Source organism: Scylla paramamosain, chromosome 6, assembly GCF_035594125.1.
Source record: "Scylla paramamosain isolate STU-SP2022 chromosome 6, ASM3559412v1, whole genome shotgun sequence".
NCBI lineage: Eukaryota > Metazoa > Arthropoda > Malacostraca > Decapoda > Portunidae > Scylla > Scylla paramamosain.
In genome coordinates, this window is record NC_087156.1 from 25301435 (window position 1) to 25324925 (window position 23491).

General features: G+C 40.3%; 2 protein-coding genes across 9 annotated transcripts in view; one reads left to right on the plus strand and one right to left on the minus strand.

Moving 5' to 3' along the window:
• LOC135101485 (uncharacterized) lies at positions 1 to 13448 on the minus strand. 6 transcript variants are annotated; one of them, XM_064005517.1, is made up of 10 exons: positions 13308 to 13448; positions 10108 to 10223; positions 9876 to 9946; positions 7046 to 7186; positions 6353 to 6586; positions 2506 to 2669; positions 2176 to 2336; positions 1679 to 1774; positions 1291 to 1463; positions 1 to 925 (listed from the first exon to the last, which is right to left on the minus strand). In XM_064005517.1, the coding sequence occupies exons 2-10, from the start codon at positions 10208 to 10210 to the stop codon at positions 710 to 712; spliced, it is 1359 nt and encodes a 452-aa protein (XP_063861587.1). In that variant the 5' UTR covers positions 10211 to 10223; positions 13308 to 13448; the 3' UTR covers positions 1 to 709. The 6 variants fall into 6 exon arrangements, with proteins under 6 accessions (XP_063861587.1, XP_063861584.1, XP_063861583.1 ...); XM_064005514.1 differs by having other exon boundaries at positions 13226 to 13370; XM_064005513.1 differs by having other exon boundaries at positions 13141 to 13308.
• The window catches only part of LOC135101484 (arylsulfatase B-like), a 22138-nt gene continuing 11946 nt past the window's right edge, over positions 13300 to 23491 (plus strand). For 2 of the 3 annotated variants that reach the window (XM_064005505.1, XM_064005506.1), the window contains exon 1: positions 18686 to 18873. In XM_064005505.1, coding sequence (XP_063861575.1) covers positions 18701 to 18873 — 173 coding nt within the window. In that variant the 5' untranslated portion in view covers positions 18686 to 18700. Of the gene's footprint in view, positions 13430 to 18685; positions 18874 to 23491 lie in introns of those variants that run through there. The other variant, XM_064005512.1, reaches the window with a different exon arrangement.

Consider the following 23491-nt stretch of genomic DNA (forward strand, 5'->3'; position numbering starts at 1 on the left):
TTTGATGAACTTGGAAACACTTTAATGCTGATTTTTTTTTACTCATACAATCAGGAAAATGATCTGTACAAAAGTTAAAAAGCAAGTATCACAATAGAAAACATAAGTTTAATAATACACTGGGTATTTAATATATGTGAATTCTATTACATGCAACTAACCTAAATGTGCCAAGTATTCTTAATATGTGAGAAAAGTCCCCATTATGCAAGTAGCAGTGGTGCTGTGACTGGTTGGTGAGGTAGGGTGAATGACTCACACTAGAGGGCAGTAGGTGCAGATGTTTTCTCGCTCTTTTCTCACACCACAGCCCCCAATTTCAATTTTTGTTTTTGTTTTTGTTTATTTACAATGTCTTTTCATATTATATTTTACAATTTATCTTTACTAATGTGTTTTATTGTTGCTTTAGTGCTTTATTTTATTTTATTTATTTATTTATTTATTTATTTATTTATTTATTTGTGAAACGGTGGTGGAATAAATATTTTGTGTTCAAAAATGGATCGTGGAACATAACCCCTTATAATTAATGTGATGATAGGTTCGACACATGCGAATTCTCATTATGCAAGCTCTTCTCAGAATGTAACCCTTGCATATAACGAATACCTGGTGTAAAACTTAAAAGTTTGAAACCTATAAATGCCTACTGATAAATTTGGTTGGGAAAGGTAAAAAGTATTCAAATGTATGAAGGGTAAAAACTTTAACTCATGACTGAATCTGATGAAGGTGAGGCAGGTCTTTGTGGTGTTGTGTTGTCTTGAAACTTCTTCAAGACAAGCTCTATCCAAAAACGATGAGGTTGGACAAGGGTGTAGGCAATGGGGTTAGTCTTGGCAGCATTAGCCACTCCACCAAGTCCCACCATCCTCACTCGTCCTGTGTCTTCATCCACTCTTAAAATAATTGATTTTCCTACCTGGAATCAAAGTAGAAGCAAGGTCACCACATAACTTACCAATGCAATCATGAAATTATAATTTTAGGGAAGGAATCTCAGAGTAGAAAAGTTAGATGTAGGAAACTGTGCTATTAGTGAAGACATCTTAGCAGTGAAGGAGGAATGCACAGGTGAGCATAAAAAAAAAAGTGTGAAAGGTTTGTGGTGGTCATTTTGTACATGACAGTTGAGGATGAAAGAGCAGCAATTGATTGACTGATTTTATTTGTGGCACCACTGTAAAATATTTAAAACAACAAATATAGCAGAATAAAATATTGATGTTACAAACTAAATTTGTGGCAGGTAATGAAAAAAAAAAAAAAAAAAATGAGTCTACTTACCAGATCAAAGTTTCTGTCAACACAAAGGTGTTTTTTTGTAAGGATGTCTTCCAAAGTAGTTTTAATACCTGGGTTTTCTTCCTTCAGAGACTTTAAGGCTACATAGCAAAATGCAGAACCCAAAGTACGGGACTTTGGCCAGTTGTAGAGACCTGCCATGCGTCCAGTTGGAGCTGCAAAATACGAATAATAATCACATAACTCATAGCGGCAAGTTGTTATCATAAATAATATAATTCTTTGTCACTGCAACTATTTATAATCTGATATACATACATATGAAGTGACAGAAATAGGAACACTGATTTTATAAGCATCTTTTTCAGTAAAATTACTCAACATCAAAGCCATGGGTTAAATTATGAGGTGTAGTAATGCATAAACTTACTATCTGTGACTTGATAGCCGATGATGGTCACTTCACTTCTCTCATTTGGGTCGGGTTCTTCAAATTGTCCAGCCAGACATAGTGGCTGAATATCATCTGTGGATATACCTCTAAATTACTGGCAAAATTAATATACAATATTTAATCCTGTCTATAATGGTTTATCTTTTATTTGTTGATGATGTAGTGATGGAGTGGAAAGAAATGGTATGAAAATTTTGGAGGAACATTACATGAGAAAGATGTTAAAAAATGGGCACAATAAATTGCTGAAAGAGACAGTAATTTGAAAAGCATGAAATTTGGAAAGTACATGAGTAACAATTACCAATATTGTAGAGCCTTGAACAAAATTAGAAATGTTAAAAGTACTTAATTTGACCATCCCCTTATAAATAACACAATGATCTATTACCATGATGTTTGACAAGCTCATTCTGCACATAGTAATTTTGTGTGAAAAAAAAAATCCACACTTGTCTGGATAAGTTACTCACCATTAAATTCATAAGGTAGAGCCAATTCCAGTATGCCAATGTTGTTACCAGATAGAAGATCCTCACTGCTCTTGATGGCGGGATGAACCCTACGCCCTGCCACATAATTGAATACAGCTCCTGGCCCTGGAGCGTCAGTTACGTTCATCATCACTAAGTTGCTGAGGAAGAGGGTTTGAAAGCAGTTTCTAAGACATGTAGACTAAGGAAGTAACATATCTCGCTTGTAATGGTTTCTAGTATAGTACGTGAAGTATATGCTCAAGCACTACAATAATTCTGTCTTAACAAGGGAATGTTGATCTTATGATTTATCTGTCTGTCACTTACACGTTTGGTGAAGTAACACATTCGGCATCAGTGAGGATGTGGTGTTGTGTGATAAGAACACCAATGCAGCGGTAATGAAATCTGCCATCCTCACTAGAGCCGAGTGCTGCCACCCATGGGTAAGAGCCTGTGCTGGGCACTGGGTCCATAGGGCTCTTGGGATTCTGGCAGTGGACAATTTCAATTGTTTGAGAAACACTCTTTCCACATGGATTATCATATCTTTTAAGGAGCAAAACGTCATCAACTATTTTTTTTTTTTTTTTTTTTATGTAGGAAGGACACTGGCCAAGGGCAACAAAAATCTAATAAAAAAATGCCCACTGAAATGCCAGTCCCATAAAAGGGTCAAAGCAGTGGTCAAAAATTGATGGATAAGTGTCTTGAAACCTCCCTCTTGAAGTAATTCAAGTCATAGGAAGGTGAAAATACAGAAGCAGGCAGGGAGTTCCAGAGTTTACCAGAGAAAGGGATGAATGATTGAGAATACTGGTTAACTCTTGCGTTAGAGAGGTGGACAGAATAGGGGTGAGAGAAAGAAGAAAGTCTTGTGCAGCGAGGCCGCGGAAGGAGGGGAGGCATGCAGTTAGCAAGATCAGAAGAGCAGTTAGCATGAAAATAGCGGTAGAAGACAGCTAGATATGCAACATTGCAGCGGTGAGAGAGAGGCTGAAGAGTCAGTTAGAGGAGAGGAGTTGATGAGACGAAAAGCTTTTGATTCCACCCTGTCTAGAAGAGCAGTATGAGTGGAACCCCCCCAAACATGTGAAGCATACTCCATACATGGACGGATAAGGCCCTTGTACAGAGTTAGCAGCTGGGGGGGGGGGGTGAGAAAAACTGGCGGAGACGTCTCAGAACACCTAACTTCATAAAAGCTGTTTTAGCTAGAGATGAGATGTGAAGTTTCCAGTTCAGATTATAAGTAAAGGACAGACCGAGGATGTTCAGTGTAGAAGAGGGGGATAGTTGAGTGTCATTGAAGAAGAGGGGATAGTTGTCTGGAAGGTTGTGTCGAGTTGATAGATGGAGGAATTGAGTTTTTGAGGCATTGAACAATACCAAGTTTGCTCTGCCCCAACCAGAAATTTTAGAAAGATCAGAAGTCAAGCGTTCTGTGGCTTCTATGCGTGATATGTTTACCTCCTAAAGTGTTGAACGTCTATGAAAAGACGTGGAAAAGTGCAGGGTGGTATCATCAGCGTAGGAGTGGATAGGACAAGAAGTTTGGTTTAGAAGATCATTAATGAATAATAAGAAGAGAGTGGGTGACAGGACAGAACCCTGAGGAACACCACTGTTAATAAATTTAGGAGAAGAACAGTGACCGTCTACCACAGCAGCAATAGAACGGTCAGAAAGGAAACTTGAGATGAAGTTACAGAGAGAAGGATAGAAACCGTAGGAGGGTAGTTTGGAAATCAAAGCTTTGTGCCAGACTCTATCAAAAGCTTTTGATATGTCCAAGGAAACAGCAAAAGTTTCACCAAAATCTCTAAAAGAGGATGAACAAGACTCAGTAAGGAAAGCCAGATCACCAGTAGAGCGGCCTTGACGGAACCCGTACTGGCGATCAGATAGAAGGTTGTGAAGTGATAGATGTTTAAGAATCTTCCTGTTGAGGATAGATTCAAAAACTTTAGATAAGCAGGAAATTAAAGCAATAGGACGGTAGTTTGAGGGATTAGAGCGGTCACCCTTTTTAGGAACAGATTGAATGTAGGCAAACTTCCAGCAAGAAGGAAAGGTAGATGTTGACAGACAGAGCTGAAAGAGTTTGACTAGGCAAGGTGCAAGCACGGAGGCACAGTTTCGGAGAACAATAGGAGGGACCCCATTAGGTCCATAAGCCTTCCGAGGGTTTAGGCCAGCGAGGGCATGGAAAACATCATTGCGAAGAATTTTAATAGGTGGCATGAAGTAGTCAGAGGGTGGAGGAGAGGGAGGAACAAGCCCAGAATCGTCCAAGGTAGAGGTTTTAGCAAAGGTTTGAGCAAAGAGTTCAGCTTTAGAAATAGATGTGATAGCAGTGGTGCCATCTGGTTGAAATAGAGGAGGGAAAGAAGAAGAAGCAAAGTTATTGGAGATGTTTTTGGCTAGATGCCAGAAATCACGAGGGGAGTTAGATCTTGAAAGGTTTTGACATTTTCTGTTAATGAAGGAGTTTTTGGCTAGTTGGAGAACAGATTTGGCATGGTTCCGAGCAGAAATATAAAGTGCATGAGATTCTGGTGATGTAAGGCTTAAGTACCTTTTGTGGGCCACCTCTCTATCATGTATAGCACGAGAACAAGCTGTGTTAAACCAAGGTTTAGAAGGTTTAGGACGAGAAAAAGAGTGAGGAATGTACGCCTCCATGCCAGACACTATCACCTCTGTTATGCGGTCAGCACACAAAGACGGGTCTCTGACACGGAAGCAGTAGTCATTCCAAGGAAAATCAGCAAAATACCTCCTCAGGTCCCCCCAACTAGCAGAGGCAAAACGCCAGAGGCACCTTCGCTTAGGGGGATCCTGAGGAGGGATTGGAATGATAGGACAAGATAAAGGTATGAGATTGTGATCGGAGGAGCCCAACGGAGAAGAAAGGGTGACAGCATAAGCAGAAGGATTAGAGGTCAGGAAAAGGTCAAGAATGTTGGGCGTATCTCCAAGACAGTCAGGAATACGAGTAAGGTGCTCTAGGTCATGGAGGATAGCAAAGTTGTAGGCTAGTTCACCAGGATGGTCAGTGAAGGGAGAGGAAAGCCAAAGCTGGTGGTGAACATTGAAGTCTCCAAGAATGGAGATCTCTGCAAAAGGGAAGAGGGTCAGAATGTGCTCCACTTTGGAAGTTAAGTAGTCAAAGAATTTCTTATAGTCAGAGGAGCTAGGTGAGAGATATACACAGATAAATTTAGTATGAGAGTGACTCTGTAGTCGTAACCAGATGGTGGAGAACTCGGAAGATTCAAGAGCGTGGGCACGAGAGCAGGTTAAGTCATTGCGCACATAAACGCAGCATCCAGCTTTGGATCGAAAATGAGGATAGAGAAAGTAGGAGGGAACAGAAAAGGGGCTACTGTCAGTTGTCTCAGACACCTGAGTTTCAGTGAGGAAAAGAAGATGAGGTTTAGAAGAGGAGAGGTGGTGTTCTACAGATTGAAAATTAGATCTTAGACCGCGAATGTTGCAGAAGTTAATGAAGAAAAAGTTGATGGGGGTGTCAAGACACTTAGGGTCGTCGACAGAAAGGCAGTCCGACCTGGGGACATTTATGGTCCCCTCCCCAGATGGGGACTCCGAGGCTGGTGTAGGAGTCACCATGATCATTTTTAAATTTTTGAGTGAAGGGTGTGTGTGTTATTAGGTGCTTGTAGTTTTGTGTGGAGGAAGAGAGTTGTCTTTAGAGGGCAGGCTGTGACTGCCCCCTTGTGTTGTGAGACACAAAAGGAAACGTTCAGTGAGGTCACAGCTGGGTTTAATGATAAGTTCACAGCACCCCCTGAACAGTGCTTTAGACCTCACTGGGAGTAATTATCGTTTCGGCAGGTGTCTACTGCCTCCTCCTCTTAACTCCTCCTCTTAAATATTTCATATTTATCAGCTCAGTCAAAAACCATAGAAATATATACAAGTATGTATACATTATTCATGTAAATCTAACATTTATAACAGTAAATGAACAAGACAAAAGAAAAGCTTTATATAATAGTAAATAATGTTCTGTGTCACAAGGGCCTTTATTAAGTTCTGAGTTTAAGTCTGACCAGCAATGAGACTCATTGATGTAATTTTATAGTATGGTTGGTCAGAATGAACTTTACTTATCTCTGGGAACATTTAGCACTGAGGATATGCTACTAACCTTGCCACAGTCAAGGGGTAACAGAGCTTCTATGCCACTGATGGCAAGGAACTCCAGCACAGTCTGCTGGAGGTTGATGAGTGTCTGGTTAGAAGTCTGGGGTGACATCCTGGTCTGTAGCTTCATGGTGGAATTGACAGAATCCACCATCTTCTTCAAAGTTGGCAGCATCTTTTTCTTGGAGTTGCTCATGTCTTCTTCCATCTTCATCACCTCCACCATGTTCTCTATTGTCTGTAACACAATTATTGGATATTGTTGAGATTTTGTTCAAGACTGTTTTCAGAAGTTCTAACTTTACTGGAGAAAATACACACAGAGAAATTAAAATACTACACATTTCTAGGCTGACGTCATTGTTGATTCATGGCTATTATTATATATATATATTTTTTTTTCAAAGCATGTAGATCATGTTGTGCTGTCCATAGGTGGGTTGCTACTGAAAATTAATACTAAATGTACAATTATAGTCTATTTGGAATCAGACATCCTCATTTGGGCAGTTACTGGGACAGATAGTCATGTTTGAAGATATTATTGTTCTCTACCCTACTCTGGCATCTCTGTTTCCAAGTTTGTGTCTTTTATTGTCTCTGATGCACCAAGATCCAATAATGAAGTATGAAGGCGAAATATGTGCTTATTATAAACAAGTTTAAGGAATGCATAACAAATGATATATTTACATACATTTAGGACATGATTGTCTGCATTGTTCTGGGTGGTTGCCACTGTAGAGGTGACAGGTAGCTTTGTCATCACCACTTGGCGGTCCTCCTTACACATCCCAAGCAGCATCTTCATCTCGTCACCTGAGGTAGTTGTGCCCACCTGAAGAAATAATGGTCATAGGACTACATCATGGAAGGGAATTTATTGATGAAAAGCTATATCAAATATAATATGGAAATGGCTTAAATTATGGGAATGCACAAAAGATGTCATACAGTGCTTGTTTGATTGACATGAACAATCATTGTTAAACTATCATGTCAAGAAAAAAAAAAGCCATGGAATACATTCATTGCAGCATTTTCAAGTTGTTGAAATAAGATGTTGAAGTGTTTGAGAATGTGACCACTGGCTCAGAATTGGTCTCATACTTTGACATTGAGAGATTTTTTCCCTTTCAGTCTTCAAAATCTACTGATGTGTAAACCACTAAACAAAAAACTAATGAGTTCTCTCTAAAACTAGAATGCCTAAGCTCTTTTTACATCATATATATATATATATATATATATATATATATATATATATATATATATATATATATATATATATATATATATATATATATATATATATATATATATATATATATATATATATATATATATATATATATATATATATATATATATATATATATATATATATATATATATATATATATATATATATATATATATATATATATATATATATATATATTCTCTCTCTCTCTCTCTCTCTCTCTCTCTCTGTAAGAGGGCCACTGATCAAGGGCAACAAAAAATTGAAAAAGGAAAAAAAAAAGGCCCACTTAAATGTCAGCTCCCAGAGCAATGCTAAATAGAATGATCAAATAGCAGAGGATAAGTGTCTTGATATCTCCCTCTTGAAAAAAGTTCAAGTCATAAGCAGGCAGGGAGTTCCAGAGTTTACCAGAGAAAAGAATGAATGATTGACAATACTGGTCAATTCTTGCATATGAGAGGTGGACATAATAGGGATGAGAGAAGAAAAAGTCTTGTGCAGCGAGACCGTGGGAGGGGAGACACGCAGTTAGCAAGATTATAAGAGTAGTTACCATGAAAAAGCGGTGGAACACAGCAAGAGAATACTGCGGCGATGAGGCCAGAAAAAAAAAGTATATATATATATATATATATATATATATATATATATATATATATATATATATATATATATATATATATATATATATATATATATATATATATATATATATATATATATATATATATATATATATATATATATATATATATATATATATATATATATATATATATAGACACACACACATACACACACACTAGGAAAAAAAAAACTTGACTAACCGTCGCTCCCCAGAAAGTTTACAGAAAAGAGTTCAATCACCAGAACGCTCACTTTATTATAACAGTTTTGAAGGTGTCTTTATACTCCAGTCTTGAAATAATATAAGTTACTACTGCAGACTATAGGCGAAGAACATGAATGTACCGGTATATCATAATAGGAAGTTTTCGGAGCTAAACCGCTAGATGTCGTTGCTGTTCATCTAACTGTAGGAAAGAGCTAAAATATTGTTGTAGTAAGTCCCAGGTGCGTAAAGATACATAGAACATTAATCAACATGATACTATTGAAATGATGTATCGATTTTTTTAATATCCGGTATGGATAATATTGAGAATGTAGTCAAATTTTTTTTTTTTTTTTTTGTTTGTGTATCGAGAAAACTGCTAGCATTATCTTAAATAAAGCATATTACAAGTATAAAAAACTATTGATTTGGACAATGAAAAAATAAAAAAATACACTGTACTGTATAGTATGACACAACCTACTCAGTAACATCGTAATATATGGCTCTATTTTTTTTTTTTTTTTTTTTTTGTGGGGATTTTAGCATCCCTCTCACGAAGCGAGCGACAAGGCAAAGTAATCGAGAACCAAAACAAACATCTCTCAGGCGATTCTGCTGCTGCTGTAGTGTCCAGCTACCGTAATCCATTGCTTAGGGCGTAGTGGAGATGGGCACCGCAGCAACATTCAACTTCTTGTCCAACAACGTGTTAAGTTCAACCAGCGCGGCCAAGTCAGGTGTGTTTTGGTTAGAGATACAGCATTACTATCGCCAGGACACCCGAGTTGCCATTTTTTTTTTTTTTATTAAAATTGCCGTTTCCATAAACTAGGAAGGAGATCTATGTAATTTAGACTTTTGACTGTCACAGACATGTTGCCTTTATGTTTACTGTCGTCTAGATTAAGACGTTTCCAATCAAGAGTGTATTCAATTGGAAATCTTAAGATGACCGATTAAATCTAAATGCCGATTCACTAGAAAATCAACTTATATACATTTGTTCATGAAAAGAGTTTGATTTTACTTGTGTTACTACTTAGAAGGGATTGCGTAGAAAAATATATTATATAAGCCCATTGCAGCTTCATGTAAATAGAATAACACTGTAGGTATATCTGATATTGCTTGTGTGAAGAGTTTGTCTGTGCTGCCACCTGGTGACAACCACTAGTTCTGAAAACTCTCCATTACAGTTACAATATATTACACATACTTATCAACCACTACCATTATGTGAATTTGATTTTTCACTGATTCCATTAGGGAACAAAATATGTTTTACGTATTCTTCACGATTATTGGTAGATGTTTTGTTTCTTAAAAGATCTGATCAAGTGATTTATATTCCATGTCCTGTATAACTATTCCGGAATTTGGAAGGACTAATCAGTGACGCCATTGGAATTTCCAAGTCACTTTATCCCTAATCAGAATACTCACCATCCTGGCTTCGAAGGTGAACATATGCGGGTAACGACTGGCAATGTTCTTGTAGATGAAGGGTTCGTCTCCTGGCGGTGAGGCGAGAAGAATAATAAGAGCGGCCGTAATATGCTGATAACAAATGTTGTTTTAATGACTATACACTTTCGAATGAAACAAAAAAATAAAACAGCAGTGTATGAAAAAAAAAAAAGATGTACTCAATGACAAAGGGAAAGGCATTCCTTACCACTCCTAAGCGCGTAGGTGTGCCCTGTCACCGCCGACGTCAGCATCAACGTTAGCAGCATTTGATACGCCGCTCTGCCGCCGAAGCCATGTCCTCCCTCCATGGATTATGCAGTTCTGTAGAGAAATTAATCTTTAAGAGTGATCCTTTAAAGAAAATTTCCCGTAATGTTGAAGGCAGACAGGTACATCATTTTCATCAGCCCACACACCAAGCACCTTGACTTCGTTATCGTGCATACCACTCTTTCTGCTTCATTATTCTCATTGGCGCCTACCACCAACGTCTTGGCGCCTACCGAAACATTTATGTATTTGTCTAATTCGTATGGCTGTATGTATGTAGAATTAGGCCACGTATACACACTGCTGGTTACATTGAGCTAGATGTGTGTGATATAGTGTGTGTGTGTGTGTGTGTGTGTGTGTGAAAGCAATAACTTATTATAGTTGCCGTGAATATTACAAATTACACTTATTCCTGATTCCTGATTGTAGCCTACATACGTCATACAACTTGAACGGCTCTTCATAGTGTTTGTCTTCAAGTTAGGAATAAAAATGGCTACATCCAAAATTAGCTATAGGATTGTCTTCATATGTGGCAAAGTTTTACCAAAATTTTATTATTATTATTATTATTATTATTATTATTATTATTATTATTATTATTATTATTATTATTATGCTTCTTCAGAAGCGCTGAGAATAGCATACATTAAATTTAATTTAGTTCATGATAATGATAATGATGATGATAATAATAATAATAATAATAATAATGATAATAATAATAATAATAATAATAATAATAATAATAATAATAATAATAATAATAATAATAATAATAGGTTCGTTCTACTACAGAATTAACAATTCATAGAGAGCGGCATAAAAATTAATCGCGTATATAATTTATAGTGAGATCGGGACATACAATCAGTGAGTAATCAGTAGGCCATGCTCCCTTTCCATCAACCCCCGGGGATAAAGCAACCTATTTTCGTACCGTAGTCTTGGTTGTTATCACTTAACGTCCCAACAAGACCGGGCACCAAGATGCTGATAACATTTGTAAATAATTAATTACCCAATAAAAAGAAGTTTTAATACTTGCAAATTTGCATTTATTTTTGGTCGAGTCTATCTTAATATATTTATGAAAGTTTCTTCTTTACGAAGAAAGAAACTGTGAGTCTCAGTGTTATGTTTGAGGAAATAATTATGAGAGTGTACCAAAAGTAGGGATATACCTTGGTCGCTGACTAGCGCATTCAGCTCTCCTCTCCAAAATAACGTGGTGTTGGAAGCTTTTCGTCTCACAAATTCCTTCTCTTTTACAGACTGTCTTGATTCTCTTATTCACAACCATAATGCTGGATCTTTTACAGTCTTTCTTTGGTTACTGTTCTTTTGAACTTGGGTAACTTCGTACATGTTTCCTACACTCCCGCGGCCTCGCTGCACAACACCTTCTGCATATTCTATCCACTTTCTAAACACAAGTATTAACCAGTATCTTTACTTTTAGATCCCTTTCACTCTCTCTCTCTCTCTCTCTCTCTCTCTCTCTCTCTCTCTCTCTCTCTCTCTCTCTCCCCTACTTGTCATCTCTCTTGGTTTTTTGTATTTGAGCTCGCTATTGGCATTGTGAGGTGGTTCTACTACTACTACTACTACTACTACTGCTACTACTACTATTATTATTACTACTCTCATTATGATTATTTTATGACGTTCCTGATAAAAAAAAAAGTTTTATGTTTGTGACTGGCTACATAGTCAAAGTAAGGCAAGAGACGCAATACAGTAAAATAGGTTATGCATTCATCCCATTCTGGAGGCGATGTTACAAGAATACAGATGTCCTCCGCCTTCTGACCTTCACTACAGTGTATTACAGTCAAGCCTAGCACGCTCCATAGCCAAGCAGGGTGTCCTTGATGTAACAAATAATAATAATCATCATCAGCTGTTATGCTTCACAACGAAACTAGGTTCTCCGTTCCACCCACCTTCTCTACTCATCATTGTCAGGCGTGGGGCTACTAGGAATGGATAGGTTATAGCTAAAGGGATCAAACCACACCACGCTGGCTTAGAGGATCTTGCCAAAGATTAGCAAACACTAAGTAAAGCCACAATTAAGTTATCTATTTATTTATTTATTTTGTTTTTTATTATTGTTATTTATTTTAAGTGCCCGGTCTTATCAAATGAAATATGTGTAAGACAACCCATAGAAAGGATATTTCATCCAACATGGATTAATCACTTCATTTCGGCACTTCTTGTATTTTTTTTCTTTATGCTTCTACCAGCCATACTTTGTTCATATGAATCGAATATAAAAAGGGTGATATATCGTTCCCCCATACACTGTGACTTGCATGCACACGATCACTGTAATAACGAAACTGTATCACAATGTAATCCTCAGTTTCGACCAAAAAACGAGGATGAAATGCAAAGTATGATGCTAGGTACATTAATACTGATTGGTGCTCTTGCAAACTCAAGTCTGTTTTTTTTTTTTTCTGGTAATAATGAATCATCAACAACAACAACATCTACAACAACGACAACAATAATAATAATAATAATAATAATAATAATAATAATAATAATAATAATAATAATATATATATATATATATATATATATATATATATATATATATATATATATATATATATATATATATATATATATATATATATATATATATATATATATATATATATATATATACTTCTTGAGACGGGAAAGCCATACATTACATCACTGCGTTAGGTTGGTTGACTTCCACTGTGCTCTACTACTGATATTATTAGAGCCTTTACCTTTGCCTGCTGATGAGGGAAAAAAAATGGTAGAAAGCGTAATCTTTTCCATGAGTTACCTTGAGCTGCACAATATTCCTCTTCCCTTCCACGTGTAATGTAAGCTTTGTAGTACTTCCTAATTTATTTTCGGTATTAGGTATATTTCTCAACTATCTTGAACCTCATTCCCTTGATGTTACTCTACTTACTGAAACGGTGAACTGAATCGCAGTTTCTCTGAAGAACCACAACTGCGCGCAACACCAACGCAATGAACGGCAGAGCTGAGCTTACTGGCCAAGGGGTTTGCAGAGCGGTCATTATATAGGGATGGAGAGGAGCCACATTCCTCCCACCGGTGCCATATCTTTCCTACTTGTTATGTTCCGTATCGGTGCACGGCATTCCCCGTCTTCAGTGGTCACATGAGGACTGCAAGCCACCGTATGTGAATGAACTTTTGCCAACTCATCTTCCTCCTGGGTCCGCTCCCTTCAGGTGAGAGCTACACGTGCACCAGATGCATGGTTTCACTGTATAACGCGACCGCCATTCTACTCCACCACAACCTGAGTCAATGTCATCCGTAATAACACTAGTACTTTCCCGTCAAAGCTTCAACACACACACACACACACACACACACACACACACACACACACACGCCGGCTTTTCGCTTATTTGTTTATATACAAGACGCATTTAACGACTACAGAAGCTGAGCAATATTAATGAACCTGTAACATTCTAGGAAGAAATCGTGGGTCTGTCTTCTCAAACGTTTCGGCGTCTCATTTCGACTATTCTGAACAGGGTCTTATGGAAGTTTTTATTATTTATTTATTTTTGTTTTCCTTGCCTCGATGCTGCTTCAGAAATCAGCATTTTCTGAAGGATTAAAATTAACCCAGAATTTGAATAATGGAAGTAGAGAGTCATCTTATTTAATTACAGGATTTTGACTTGTCCTTCACATCTGGTTTGTGGCCTGGACCTACTGCACACATACATACACATTACCGTTTGCATTAGTTTTTCGTCTGTTGTATAGATAATCGGAAAATTGTGATAGAAGGAAGAGATATGGGAGATTAAAATAAAAATGTTAGTGTAGAAGGAAAATACAGTGTACTATATTCATTGGTGTAGGTGATGGCTAGGCGATGGTGGTGACAAGGTTCGTGCTTTCTCCAAGGCCGCTAACGAGGTGCATCATTCCTCCACCTCGTCCTTTCGGGAGTTTATGATATAAATAATTAACATACTTGAATTACACGCTTCTGGTCCACGTAACACTAATGAGCCTGCATCCATGGCAATGGAAATAGCATGCTCAATAATTTTTTCTTAATAATTTGCCTATTTACATACTACTCTTGTGGTGTGACGTACGCCGTTTTTATTCTCTTAGCATACGTGTGTGTGTGTGTGTGTGTGTGTGCGTGTGTGTGTGTGTGTGTGTGTGTGTGTGTATGTGACACAGAGAGAGAGAGAGAGAGAGAGAGAGAGAGAGAGAGAGAGAGAGAGAGAGAGAGAGAGAGAGAGAGAGAGAGAGAGTTGTGACTTTGATCTTGAACAGCCATAAGAGATTTTTTTTTTCTCTCTCTTGTGTGTTGGTGTGTGTGACCCAGTAGCAACGAAAAGCTTGCAATACTTTTTTTTCACACACACGCCCACGCGCGTCATTCACCTACGGTGACCAGCAGACGACCGTGCGTGTGTGAAAATTATCCTAATCACGGACTACTAAGAGAGAGAGAGAGAGAGAGAGAGAGAGAGAGAGAGAGAGAGTGTGTGTGTGTGTGTGTGTGTGTGTGTGTGTGTGTGCCCACTAGAATAAAAGAGCCAAAAATTTCCTACAACCTTTGTGTTTATAACGTCCATAACTGGAGGAACGTAAAGAATAAAGCTACGCACTGACGGTTCAGCAGTGCGGTCTTGGTCATTGTTATGTACTTTACGTTGCTCAAATTTTAGCATTCGATCGTTCGTCTGACAATGTAACTGATTAATTTATTGTCGAGGTTTCATCACAGTATGACATCGATGGCTAGTGGTTACACAAGAACACGTCATTCTAAATTGTTTTAAAATTAAGAAAACAGGATGAATTTAGGAAGTTGAGTGACGCATGAAAGAGCGTTAGGTAACCGCGTCATGGTCAAGGTCAAAGATTCTACGTAAAGGTGGGTTATCACTTGGCAATTCGCTGCTAAATTGCCAGCCGCGCAAGCCGCTTTGATATATATATATATATATATATATATATATATATATATATATATATATATATATATATATATATATATATATATATATATATATATATATATATATATATATATATATATATATTATTTCCTTTTCTTAATTATAAAACAATTTTGAATGACGTGTTCTTGTGTAACCTCTAGCCATCGATGTCGTAATGTGATGAGAGCTCGTTATATTGCCAGACGAACGATCGAATGCTGAAATTTGAGCAACGTAAGGTGCATAACAATGAGCAAGACCGCACCGCTGAACCGTCAGTGCGTATCTCTCTCTCTCTCTCTCTCTCTCTCTCTCTCTCTCTCTCTCTCTCTCTCTCTCTCTCTCTCTCTCTCTCTTTTAAACATAGGTACATTATCACCCGAAGGCGCACTGCCGTGTGCAACCTATTTTAGGGGTGGGACACAACACACAAATACAAATATAAATATATATACATATATATACATTCTTTATGATAGACTTATATTAATATTGTTAGCAGGGGGGTTGGGAACGAGCCCCTCCAGTGGTGTGCTGCTAACTTCACGTCCTGGGTATCCATCCCCCTGATATGAGGGACGGAGGACGCGAAGACGTTCCACAATCTGGAGACTCGCCCCCAAAAGGTGCGCTGGTGTTGGCTGGAGCGGGAACGCGGCACTTCCACTGAGTCACCACTGGATGACACCGTTCTCGTGTCCCGCGAGGTGACTCTGGTGGGCAGCCGTAGTCCCGCCAGATGTGGCACACCCTGCACCTGTGCCTTGTGGAATACCACAAGGGCTGCCACGTCCCTGCGGTGTTCTAGCGTGTCGACGGGAGCCTCAGGATGGGCTGGGGCACCTGCTGCTTCCACCAGTCGCAGCGCCCGTCGCTGGATGCCGTCGAACTTGCTGATGTGTGTGGTAGCACAGGACATCCAGGAGAGGGTGGCATACTCTAAATAAGGCCGTATCTGGGCCTTGTAGAGCAAGAGCCTCCCTCTCCTGTCGAGCAAGTTGGCCACCCTCCTCAAGGAGGAGACTCGGTGTGGGGCCTTAAGGGCAATGTGTTTGACGTGGCGGTTAAACCGCAGCCCTCGATCCACCTCCACCCCAAGAATCTTGACGGACTCCTGGAGTTCGAGAGGAAGGCCACCAAAGCTTAGCGCTCCCTTCACTGCTGGCTTGGCAGCGGGGGATCGAGAAACTACCATTGCCTGTGTCTTCTCCGGAGCAAAGGTCACCTGCCAGCGTGCCCCCCAGTCCTGTATTACCCCAAGCTGCTGATTGATCTCTTCAGCAGCACGCACACTTTCGTGTCGAGGGTAGGTACAGGAGAGAGTGCAATCGTCAGCATAAGCTGAGACCGCCGGCAGCTGTCGGAGAAGATCGTCCACGTAAATGTTCCACAGGACTGGCCCCAGCACCGAGCCCTGTGGCACTGACGCTCTCACCGGGAGGGACTCGGACGCTTGCCCATTGACAACGACCTGGAGGGTCCTTCCTTGGAGGTAGTCGCCAAGGAGCTGAAGGAGGTCACCCTGGATCCCCTTTGCCCTCAGCTTTTCCAGAAGGCCCCCATGCCAGACCCTGTCGAAGGCGCCCGCTATATCCAGGGCCATCACAACAGAGTCGAGGCCGCCGTCAAGGGCGTCCTCCAGCGCCCGGTGAGGAGCATGAGGAGATCGGAGGTGGACCGCCCAGGTCTGAACCCAAACTGTTGGTCCGAGAGGAGGTAATTGTCCTGGAGGTGGCGACACACCACATCTGCCACCACCCTCTCGAACACTTTCCCCACCACAGAGAGCAGGGAGATGGGTCGATAATTTTTGGGATCAGACCTGGAGCTCCTCTTGTGTACGGGAACTACCCGGGCCTCTTTCCACACTAAGGGCCAGGTATTTTCCCGTAAGCAGGCAGAGAAGACTGTGGTGAGGGGTACAGCCAGCTCGCGGGCACATTGTTTCAAAACGTGCGGGCCCCTGCAGCAGACGCTCGACAAGCCCCTGCGTCACTTCCACCTTGGTTACAGTCTCACTGCACTGCTGCTCCAGAAGAGGCGGTGACCTTTCAGGGTCGTCCACCTCCATCTTCCCGGCGAAAAGGATGGCCAGCAGCTGGGCTTTGTCCTTGCTGCTGGTGGCCACCGTCCCGTCGGGCCTTGTGAGAGGAGGGACAGTGTCTTGACGGTTGAGGCCCTGTCTGCCCTTAACAAGGGACCACCAAGTCTTGTTGCCCACTCCAGGGCCTCCTAGCTGCCGCCGCAGGTCCTCCTCCCACCTCCCTACGGCCCACCGGCATGTCGTCACCATCCTCTTGCAGGCCGCACGATGTAGGTCTTTGTTGCGCCGAGTAGGACTCTGCTTGTAGCGGAGCCACGCAGAATACTTCGCCTCGGCGGCAACGCGGCAGCGGTAGCCAAACCAAGGCTGGTCCGTTGGTCTGGCGACGAACTCACGGTGTGGCACGTGTTGCTCCTGGAGCGCCAAGAGGTGGGAAGTGAAGGCTCGCGCCTGTACCTCCGCTCCATCCTGCAGAATGGAAGGCCAGTCAGTCCTGCGCAGGTCTCGGCGAAGGGAGCCCCAGTCTGCCCTATCCTATAGCCAGACTGTGCGAGTGGTGGCCTCGTCACGAGCCACACCCATGTCCACCTGGGTCAGGACAGCATGGTGGTCAGAGCTGCCCACGAGACCCAGCTGGTGGCAGCTGAGTGTGTCCTCCTCCAGGTCGGATATGACGGGGTCCAGGGTCCCGCCCCGCTCATGAGTGGGGAAGGTCACATGGTCCTTCAGGCCCTGCACCGTCTCTCTCTCTCTCTCTCTCTCTCTCTCTCTCTCTCTCTCTCTCTCTCTCTCTCTCTCTCTCTCTCTCTCTCTCTCTCTCTCTCTCTCTCTCTCTCTCTCTCTCTCTATATATATATATATATATATATATATATATATATATATATATATATATATATATTTAGATATAGTAGTAATCGCTGCAGAAGGATCCAGTAATAATAATAATAATAATAATAATAATAATAATAATTACCGATCCCTCTTCCTTACTTGTTGCTAGATAACGCAACGTGTCAGGCGTTCACCAGGTGTCACTGCATCCCTCATGTGGGTATCTTCCTTCTTAATAAGGGGAGTCGCAAACTGCAGGAGACCTTGGTACTGCTCCTGTTGAGACATCTTGCTGAGTTGCTGTTTATTTATTGTTACCGCCAACAGTGGTGCTGGCGGTTTTGGAAGTAACGATGGAAGAAATAGGTATAAAGACAAAACAAATATGTATGATAAAACAACATGTTCTGTGTTATGAGAGTTAAAGTGCATTAGTATATTAAGTTCTGGTGCTATGAAAGTTAAGTAAATGAGAGATATAATGAAACTGAGAATCAGAGTGGTAAAGATGTAAGGTGTAGCTACATTGTGGTAGTGAGGCTCGTGTTTACTGGGAAGAATGTTGAGCAGCAGTAAAGTGAGATAAGGAGGGACAGTGATATATGGGAGGGGTGAACTATCGCTGACCTAAGGGTAAAATGAGCAGGCGTGAAGCGCCGAGGGCCAGCAGGGACGAACTCCGACGAAGTCCGGAGGGACAGATCCCTTTTGTACCGCCACTGCGTTCGGGTGTGACTTCAGGAAAGATCGGACCACTACAATATAGACGCATGTGTTGCTTGGTGACAGGCCTCCTTAAGACCCCAAACATGTGAGTTCCACATCTGTATTACGAGGGATCGATTTCCCTAATTGTCATAATCCATGATTAGTGATGCATTATGTTGATAAGATTAGTGATGTATTATGTTGATACAGTACTTAATGGCTAGTAGTGCTACGCACGCCTTATGTTTATTATGTATGTCTTCAGGTTTGACCGAATGCAATAAACGATTCGTATCACCATGTAGCTGCCTTCAGGCAGCTACATTTATATTCTTTTTTTCGATAACCAGCCGCCCCTTCCCAGCCACCTGTGTGAACGTACATCCAGCTGGGAGGATTTATTGCCAGGTATTGCCGGCTTGTGTCGGCAATTCAGCATCGAATTGCCAAGTGTGAACCCGTCTTAAGTCTTATACGTTTCTTGGTCAAGGTGGTGGAATGAGTACTGTTGCTACTACAGGATGTGTTCATGTATTCGTCCTGATGTCGAATTTTGTTGATCTTGTCAAGTTGTCATCACAGTCTTTTTGAGAGCTGCAAGAGTGATATTGAATCGTCGTGGTTATTGTACTACAAGAAGTGTTTATTACAAACTCTTGCGAGAACTAAGCTTAGAGAGTTTTTTTTTTTTTTTTTGTCTGTTTTGTATACTTGGGCTGTTTGGGATCCCACAGATACCTATTACCCTTTACATATTATTCCAATAAAGAACTTTCGAACTCATTGGTCCACACAAATTCCATACCATTTTATTTATTTACTTATTCATTTATTATTATTATTTTTTTTTTTGGAGGGGGGAGGGACACTGGCCAAGGGCAAAAAAAAAAAAAAAGCCAATTGAGATACCAGTTCCAGAAAAAAGGTCCAAAGCGGTAGTAAAGAACTGAAGGATAAGTGTCTTGAAACCTCCCTCTTGAAGGAATTCAAGTCATAGGAAGGTGGAAATACAGAAGCAGGCAGGGAGTTCCAGAGTCTACCAGAGAAAGGGATGAATGATTGAGAATACTGGTTAACTCTTGCATTAGAGAGGTGGACAGAATAGTGGTGAGAGAAAGAAGAAAGTGTTGTGCAGCGAGGCCGTGGGAGGAGGGGAGGCATGCAGCTAGCAAGATCAGAAGAGCAGTTAGTATGAAAATAGCGGTAGAAGACAACTAGATATGCAGCACTGCGGCGATGAGAGAGAGGCTGAAGATAGTCAGTTAGAGGAGAGGAGTTGATGAGACGAAAAGCTTTTGATTCCACCCTGTCTAGAAGAGCGGTATGAGTGGAACCCCACAGACATGTGAAGCATACTCCGTACATGAACGGATAAAGCCCTTTTACAGAGTTAGCATCTGGGGAGGCTGAGAAAAACTGGCGGATACGTCTCAGAATTCATAACTTCATAGAAGCTGTTTTAGCTAGAGATAAGATGTGAAGTTTCCAATTCAGATTATATGTAAAGGACAAAAGAGGGGGACAGTTGAATGTCAATGAAGAAGAGGGGATAATTGTCTGGAAGGTTGTGTCGAGTTGATAGATGGAGGAATTGAGCTTTTGAGGCATTGAACAATACTAAGTTTGCTCTGCCTCAATCGGAAATTTCAGAAAGATCAGAAGTCAAGCGTTCTGTGGCTTCCCTGCGTGAAAAGTTTACTTCCTGAAGTGCTGGACGTCTATGAAAAGACGTGGAAAAGTGCAGGGTGGTATCATCAGCGTAGGAGTGGATAGGGCAAGAAGAAGGTTTAGAAGGTCACTGATGAATAATAAGAAGAGTGGGTGACAGGACAGAACCCTAAGGAACACCACTGTTAATAGATTTAGGAGAAGAACAGTGACCGTCTACCACAGCAGCAATAAAACGGTCAGAAAGGAAACTTGAGATGAAGTTACAGAGAGAAGGATAGAAGCCACAGGAGAGTAGTTTGGAAATCAAAGCTTTGTGCCAGACTCTATCAAATGCTTTTGATATGTCCAAGGCAACAGCAAAAGTTTCACCAAAATCTCTAAAAGAGGATGACCAAGACTCAGTAAGGAAAGCCAGAAGATCACCAGTAGAGCGGCCTTGACGGAACCCATACTGGCGATCAGATATAAGGTTGTGAAGTGATAAATGTTTAAGAATCTTCCTGTTGAGGATAGATTCAAAAACTTTAGATAGGCAGGAAATTAAACCAGTAGGACGGTAGTTTGAGGGATTAGAGCGGTCACCCTTTTTAGGAACAGGCTGAATGTAGGCAAACTTCCAGCAAGAAGGAAAGGTAGATGTTGACAGACAGAGCTGAAAGAGTTTGACTAGGCAAGGTGCAAGCACGGAGGCACAGTTTCGGAGAACAATAGGAGGGACCCCATCAGGTCCATAAGCCTTCTAAGGGTTTAGGCCAACGAGGGCATGGAAAACATCATTGCGAAGAATTTTAATAGGTAGCATGAAGTAGTCAGAGGGTGGAGGAGAGGGAGGAACAAGCCTTGAATCATCCAAGATAGAGCAGATTTTTAGCAGAGGTTTGAGTGAAGAGTTCAGCTTTAGAGATAGATGTGATAGCAGTGGTGTATCTTGTTGAAATAAAGGAGGGAAAGAAGAAAAAGCATAGTCACTGGATATATTTTTGGCTAGATACCAGAAGTAAGTCATGAGGGGAGTTAGATCTTGAAAGATTTTGACAATTTCTATTAATGAAGGAGTTTTTGGCTAGTTAGAGAGCAGACTTGGAATGGTTATGGGCAGAAATATAAAGTGCATGAAATTTTGGTGATGGAAGGCTTAAGTACCTTTTGTGGGCCACCTCTCTATCATGTATCGCACGAGAACAAGAAGTGTTAAACCAAGGTTTGGAAGGTTTAGGTCGAGAAAAAGTGATGAATGTACGCCTCCATGCCAGATACTATCACCTCTGTTATGCGCTCGCCACACAAAGACGGGTCTATGACACGGAAGCAGTAGTCATTCCAAGGAAAATCAGCAGAGGCAAAATGCCAGAGGCACCTCCGCTTAGAGGGATCCTGAGGAGGGATTGGAGTGATAGGACAAGATACAGATATGAGATTGTGATCGAAGGAGCCCAACGGAGAAGAAAGGATAACAGTATAAGCAGAAGGATTAAAGGTCAGGAAAAGGTCAAGATATGCGCTATAGTATAGTCCACAAGAAACCAATTCCGTGTCTATTTTCCAAAACTTTAATAGGTAAATTTAAATATTTTCTTAACCGTGTATAATGGTACAGTCAATAGTTATTACTAAAACATTTCCCAACACTATTCTATTTGTCCCAGGCTATATTCTCTGGACCTGACTGATTTCGATACTGAGACCACGGAGGCCACACATGGGTGTTGCGCCCACTTAATGATAGTGTAAAAAGGAATAAATTTTGACTAAGGTTTGAAAGTGTAAGAACAAAGATTGCAAGGAGCACCAGGATTTGTGGGGAGTAGGGAATTCAAGGAGTCGGAGTCTAGACTTCTTGAGGGAATCCCACCGCCCCTGTTTCCTGCACCACAATATAAAGAAATGATATGCGAAATGTATAATATGCATAATAAGAGGGAAGAAACTTAAAACATTAAAGACAAAACTTAAATCAAAGACAAAAGCAAACTGATCTCGTTTGGTCTGGGTAGATCTAAGAGCAGTTAATAAACGAGCCCTTAGTTAAGATCAAGCAACGTGTACAATAACACTGTGTAATAGAATTTAACTTTTATCTTGTTCTTGGCGCCAGACCATAATTTTCCAGTTATTTCCATCCAAACAAAATAAAATAAATATTTTGATCTTAAAACTTTCCTTTTGTGGTTAGTACAATGAATTTACATCTTTGCCTTATTTCATTATAGTATGGGTTACTAATGGTTTTCATGTCTGGTAAAAATCTTTGCAAAATTTCAGTTGCTTATCCAATTGCTTTTGAAATGTTGCAGATAAGTTAAAACGCTGAAAGAAAATATAAAGTGTTCTAAAGATATTCAATTTTAATAAGATTATTTTTGAACTGACCAGATCTGGCAAGAAATTTCTCTTATTTAGAAGAATTTGCTTACATTTCAGAAATATCAAATCTTCCAAAATGTTCTACCAGACACTTTTACAAGTTTATAGAACATTTTATAACATTCTATTCATTGTAAACATTTCCAGAATATTCTATAACTTTCTAGAATACAGTAGAATTATGTAGACATATCAAGAATTTTCTAGAATCTACAAGAATTTTCTAGAATGATTCAGAATATTTTAAAGTAGGTTCAAGAATATTCTAGAAAGACTGAGAACATTCTAGGACACATTCTAGAAAGATTAAGAATATTTTAGAGTCCTGCTTGATTATACAAAAGTAGGGCCTTGTAGAGCACCAATCCAGTGCGTCGCGGCCTCGGCGCGCGGTCCTCGGAGGCCGATGATTCATGCAACACCTTGCATGACCAGACTCTGCTGTTTTTCTGGGCTGCCTTCCAGGCTTAAAGGCCCAAGCCATCCCCCTTGGGATGACAGTCAACACAGACACACACACACAGAGCACCAATCAGTTCTGCTTTGGCTGTCTGAGAAGACACATCATAAGAGGTGAAATGGCATCAAGAGGATGCAATCATTCTCAAGATGCATTCTGCTAAATATGTGGCCAATTCATCAAGATAAGAGCAAAGAAGTTCTCTGTGATAGCATCTGGAAAAACG

What these genes read in the sequence shown, in the direction of transcription:
- LOC135101485 (XM_064005517.1), bottom strand. Translation starts at nt 10,210, where the DNA reads ATGGAGGGAGGACATGGCTTCGGCGGCAGAGCGGCGTATCAAATGCTG. An exon ending in CAGACAATCATGTCCTAAAT is followed by an intron (nt 6,587 to 7,045) that starts GTATGTAAATAT and finishes ATTGTGTTACAG; the next exon opens with ACAATAGAGAACATGGTGGA. An exon ending in TACCCCTTGACTGTGGCAAG is followed by an intron (nt 2,670 to 6,352) that starts GTTAGTAGCATA and finishes GTCCACTGCCAG; the next exon opens with AATCCCAAGAGCCCTATGGA.